The sequence below is a fragment of the Netta rufina genome (assembly GCF_964035555.1).
Source record: "Netta rufina genome assembly, chromosome: Z".
NCBI lineage: Eukaryota > Metazoa > Chordata > Aves > Anseriformes > Anatidae > Netta > Netta rufina.
The window spans coordinates 46,302,182-46,308,181 of record NC_140126.1 but is presented as its reverse complement, the minus strand read 5'-3'; the positions used below and the strand labels follow the sequence as shown (position 1 = coordinate 46,308,181).

Genomic DNA, 6,000 nt, shown 5'->3' with positions numbered 1-6,000 from the left:
GCGCCTACCGAGGGCGGGCGGAGGCTGGCGGTGCCGGCGGCCTCCCCGCCGAGCCGGGAAGCCAGCGGGCGCGGCCCGGCCGCCTCGCCTCGCAGCTCCCCAGCCCCGCCGCCGCCCGCCCCGCACCGCCCGCCCCTCCTCCTCCTCCTCCCCGGCCGGGGGCTGCGGGCGCCGCTTCCTTCCCGGCGCCCCTGCGGGGCCCGCGCGGCGCTGTCAGGGCGGCGCCGCCGCGTAACGGGCGCGATCGGGGCGAGGAGAGAGAGGAGGAGGAGGAGGAGGGGGAGGAGGGGGGAGGCGAGCGGCGGCAGGAAGGCGGGGAGCGGCGGGCAGGGAGGGAGGGAGGGAGGGCGAGGGAGAGGAAGGGGGCGGCGGCGGGGGTCGGGCGGGGGGCGGCGGCCGGCCCGGCGGCATCATCACCTGGCGCTGCGGCGGGGCGGCGCCTGGCGTTGTCTGCGGCGCGCTGCAGCCCCGGGCGCTGGTTGGCGGCTTAAAGCAGCGGAGCCGCCGCCGCCGCGAGGGGCGGTCAGAGCAGCCGGGGCCGCTGCTGCTGAGCGTAGCGCTCGCCCGCGGGCAGCCATGGAGGGGAAGCAGCAGCAGAAGCAAAAGCAGCAGCAGCAGCAGCAGCCCGGCCCCGGCGAGCTGAAGGTGCCGGGGGCGGTGGGTGAGGATCCGCGCGGCGAGGAGGGGAAGGATGCGGGCACGGCCGGCGGCGATGCGCTGGGCAGACCGCTGGGACCCACGCCGAGCCAGAGCCGCTTCCAGGTGGACCTGGTGGCCGAGGCCGCCGGGCGCCCGGCCGAGCCAGAGCCCCGCAAGGCGAGCGGGGAAGGCGGCGCAGCGGGGAAGGGCGGCGAGGAAGCCAAGGGGCGCTTTCGGGTGAACTTCGTGGACCCGTCAGCCGGCGACGAGAGCCCCGGCGAGCCCGGCGGCGGCAGCTCGGAAGGCGCCAACGTCAGCTTCCAGAACGGCGGCGACACGGTGCTGAGCGAGGGCAGCCTGCACTCGGGCGGCCACCACCACTACTACTATGACACCCACACCAACACCTACTACCTGCGCACCTTCGGCCACAACACCATGGACGCCGTGCCCCGCATCGACCACTACCGGCACACGGCCGCCGACCTGGGCGAGAAGCTCATCCGGCCCAGCCTGGCCGAGCTGCACGACGAGCTGGACAAGGTGAGCGCCGAGGGGGCTGCCCAGCGCCCTGCGCCTCGCACCGCGCCTCCGCGGACACCCCTCGGCCTCCTGGCGGCGCTGCTGCGGGGGCAGCCGGCTGCGGGTGCCGGCCGAAGGGCTCCCTTCCTCCAGCTCCCCCCTCCTTTTATTTATTTTATTTCATTTTATATATATATATATATATATTTTTCTTTCCCTCCCCCCCTCCGTGCCGCAGTGGGTATTCCCCCCAGCGGGCGCCAGGATGGGGAGGAGGGAGCTGCGAGCGATGGAAGCGGTGCTAAAAAAGGAGGAGGAGGCGGCGGCGACGCGCGCATCGCCCGGCTTTCTGGGGCCCCTGCTTTTTGGGGATGCCCCTCCTTGTGGGGAGGGGACTGGGGGTACCCTGCACCATATGGGGTGGGGTGGGGTGTGTGGGGGTGCTGGGGAGGTTTGGGAGCCCAGCGTGCCCGGCTCCAGCTGCCCTGCAAAGCCCGTTTGCGCAGGCTGGCAGTGCTGAAGGGCAGGCTGCGGGCGAAGCTGCACCCGGTGTGTTTTTGGGGTGATGAGCCGCGTTGAACCATCGCAGCGCTGCTTTCTTGCAGCATCTGGGCGCTTGGACGCGCGCTAGTAATAAGTACACGTTTCAGCGGGTCTTTCTGCTGGCACAGGGAAGCGAGGGAGTGTGTGGGCCACATCCTAATGAGGCGAGGAATGCTCTGCTTCCAGAACTCTTTCCATCCTGCCTCTCGCTCCTTCTAGGTGGAAGCCCGTGAGAAAATGTCTTCTGAGACCCCTCGCACCGTTGTTAGGCAGCTTAGTGCATCTGTACTGACTTAGTATTTTTATTTTTGTTGATTATTTAGCTGTGTTTCTTTGAAACTGTGGCCCTATCTGTTCTGATAAAGGCGATTGTTAGTTGCAGGAAAGTATCTCTGTGGCACAATTAAGATTAGATATCGGAGTAATTACAAACAGTAACAGTGAATTACTGTTGCCTCTTAGGTCTTCTCATGACTGAGTTATATGACATTCTCTGAGTTGGTGTGGAATGGAAGTGGACAATTACTGTCTTGTGCCTGGGGCTAGAGATGCAGTAAAGAAAAAGCCATGCTATCTGCGTAGAAACACAGCGAATCTTTTTCAAATTTGTCACACCTGGTTCCTAACCAGATGAGAAGGAGTAGAAGGGAGAAGTTCGTTAGATACTCTGTTCAGTAAGCAAAACATAACCTGAAATTCTGAGCCTGGCAGGTACTTATTCAGTGTGTTTACACAATAGCAGTCAAGGAAGCTCTTTATGATACCATTAAGACATTTTGGTGCATAACCAGACTTAGTCTGGAACTGCACTTTCTGTAAGTGTCTGTAAGTCTGTAATTTCTTTGTATTTAATTTAAAGGATGGCAAGCAATTTTCTTGGTGGGTTGTAGCTAAGAAGAGCTGTGGACAACTTAATTACTGAATCATTCTCAAAACAATTACATTGTAAGCATTATTTAACTTAAAGTATTAATTTCTAAAATGTCCTTAATTTGATATGCAGTATGGATAGGTATCCAAGCGAAGAAGAGATTTTTTAAAAAATAAGTAATTCCCCCCGCCTTCTTAGAAACTTGAAAAGTTAACCCCTTTCCTTAGCTGTGGGTTTTTGTACTAGCTTACCTGTACAGCATGTATGTCAAAGGCTTAGTAGGGCAGCTAGTATAAACATTCTAGTCCAACTGAATAAAATTTAGACTAAGTAAAGACCTATTGTTACACCCACAAAATACTTGCTTTTCTGTGGGAATTGTTGTTGGGTTTCTGTCCTGATCAACTTCTTGGATCCAGTGCATCAAGATGGGCAATTATTTTGCATCACAGCTGATTGAAATGTGTTCACCAGCCATGTGGTTTGTTGCTTTGAATTTAGCTATTTCACCTTGCAGGATGTTTGCACTGTACACTGGCTTCAAAGGTAAATGCATGTTGAGAGGCAGTTACAGTATTGCTCGTGCTAGTAACAATTAAATAACATTTTGTTTTTTTCATAGCCTTGTTTACAAACTTCATATGTCTAACAGTTCTTCTCATTCTGTTCTCACAGAAGAGCCCAACACGGGGATGATGCAGTTTGAGGAAGATACACGTGTACACAAGAGTTTGCCTTGTCACTATAGAATAGGTTTCTAACCACCTCAAGTGTTGTTTAATCATTGCAACTGAAACTCTTAGAGTAGAAAGGGGTTGTTCTCAAAACTGGTTGTGGTAACACAGCTGGGAGATGCTCCAGTACTCATGTGGATGAATTGCATGCTACTGATCTTGGTCCCTCACATTAAATTTAAGGTGAGGAGCTTGTCGCTTATCAGTGGCTGCAAATAGCCACGGTGATCAGTTCGTTGCTTACCCACTTGGTGTGCATTAATCTCTCCATCCTCTAGAGAGACGGCAGAGGGAATTTTGTCATACTGTTACAGCTGCTAATGTCATAGATAAGGTGATGCTTTGCAGGAGCATCGGTCTCCAGAGATGTAGAGCTGTGAGGATGGTTATCATTAACAAAGAAGTGGGAGGGAGACAGCACACTGTGTCACTCAGGTTTTTGTTGCAGTTGCAACACTGTGCACTGCCCTGAGGAGGATCCACTGAGAGGATCTCCTTCAGTCATAACAAAGACTAAAGTGTCTTAGCTTTTCTTTTCTTCTTATGTTTCAGTAGTTTTGCCAACGACTGTAAGTAAGCCTACAGCCTGTAGAATGCATTCTGTAGGCCTTTGTCTTCCTCAATACAAAAATCACTGTGCTCTAATATAGACCTTACAGTTCTGGAAGGCAAATGCTTTTAAAGCATTCAGAATTTGATTGTTGAAATTATTCATTACTGTGCATTAATTTGTATTTTTTTTATGTTGCATTGCCTTAATTAGGGAGTTTGTTTTTTTGGAACAAGAAACTTAAGTCTGTGAATGATTCTGATTTAATATACGCCTTTTGTTCTGTCACTTACAGCTGTGGTAAGTAGATGGTATGTAAACCAAGCCCTCTACTGGTAGCTTTGTTCTGTTGTTCACTAAATACTTACTGAAAGTACTAGTTGGTTCCTTTCACAGGCTATAAGATGGTGATCTCAGAGGAAGATCTTTCTCCTGCCTAAAGTAAATGGGGAAAAGGGGGAAAAACACACCAAAAGACACTTAGATGCACAACTTTGCTTTCTCAGCCACAAATCTATGCATCTATCCTTTGAATTTGGAGACAGGAGTAGGAATAATGTTACTGATTGTCTTGATGCAGGATTCATTCTTTCTCGCTTTTTTACTCAAGTTGGTTTACTGATCCTTGTAACTGTTTTTCAGTCTTTGATTTGTATTTTGTTGAAAGCTCTTAACTTAAAACATTCAGCTGCATATGGCACTACTTCTTAACAAAGAATGTGTAATCTCTTGAAAATGGTGTGAAGGGATGCAAGACACAGACTCTTGATGGCTCTTGAACAGAAGGCCTTTATTGCTGTTTTTTCTCCACTACATATACTTTCTCTGTAACCCCATGTGCTATACATGTGCCTGAATTGGTCATACAATTGGTTAGAGACCCTCAGACACTCACCTCAAGCCAGCCAGCAATTGGCCACTGCGCAAAACTCATCTTTAACACTGCAGCCAAGTTAATCTCGACCTTGCTCAAGTTTTTGTTTCTAATATTTATTTCCTTGTTATTTCTAATTCAGGGATGTGTGAAACAGCGCAAAGCCACCTGTGAATTCCTTTCGCACAATAGTGAATGGCTACTGTGTCCCCAACTTTTTTCTAGTGCTTTTCTCTGTTAGTCTGTAAAGAAGACAGCCTGGTTAAAGATGCATAGAAGACTAAAAGGTGATTTTAGCCTGTTAAGTAGGCTGACCATGTTATGTGAGGTCTGTCTGAAATCTGCTTTCTCCCTGCTGCCCCTTTTAGAAGGCAGGAACTCGTTTGCAGGTAGAACTCTTCTTGCAGCACATTGCCAAAGCCCCCAGTCAATCAGTGGGCCTCTTAACTCTTGTGTTGGTGTGGTTTAATTCAAATAGCTTCTTTTCTTTCTTGCTCTATATATTTGTAAGGAATACTTGCATTTCTTTCTGAATTTCCATCTTACTAAGATGAAACATGAGAAGCTCTCTTATCCAGGCTTGGTCATTATGCTTTCAGACATCCTAGAAGCTTTTCATTTGTAATTATTCTCGTTCTCAGTTTTTGAAGAACGGTGAGCTCTGTGCACCTGCACTCAGATGTGGCTTTTACTAGCTGTGTGCAAAATGGTCTTTCAGTGTTGTTGTTGTTTTTTTTGTTGTTTGTTTGTTTTTTAATCTGTGTGGAGAATCATCACTTTACTTATTCTGGTACCACACAGTTTTTGCACCTCAAGGGTCATGGTGATAAGCGATATTATTAATTACTCCTGTTTGCAGCAGTTGTTCATATTAGTCCTCTAGGTTTTTTTTTTTTTTTATAGGGGCCATCTGTATTTTCAGATCTGTTGTATGAATCTCTTTATCACATCTATGTGATGTCTTTAGTCTAAAACACCTGTAGATTAACAGAACCCTTGTACAGTCTTCAGCAAACAGCTAGTACTGTTCATACTGTTGTTTTTGCTTTGTTCCGGAGACACTAGAAATAACTGAGAGCTGTTAACAGTATATAGTTTGAAAATGCAAGTGTGGGCTGCTGCTGAAAGGTGTAAACTGCTCTATTCTCATGGTTGTGTTTGTATTTATACGGCTTAAAGATGGATCTGGAAACCAGTCTGGTTTATGGAAAGCAACCCCTACCTTGTTATTTCCCCCCCCCAACTGCAGAAATCTTGTACTGCATGA

The 6,000-nt window shown here is 49.5% G+C and overlaps 1 protein-coding gene across 1 annotated transcript in view; it reads left to right on the top strand.

The window, feature by feature from the left end:
• The first annotated feature begins 476 nt into the window (after positions 1-476).
• Positions 477-6,000, top strand: part of SLC12A2 (solute carrier family 12 member 2) — a 66,199-nt gene continuing 60,675 nt past the window's right edge. Inside the window, exon 1 of the mRNA XM_084305621.1 lies at positions 477-1,182. Coding sequence (XP_084161747.1) covers positions 577-1,182 — 606 coding nt within the window. The 5' untranslated portion in view covers positions 477-576. The remainder of the gene's footprint in view (positions 1,183-6,000) is intronic.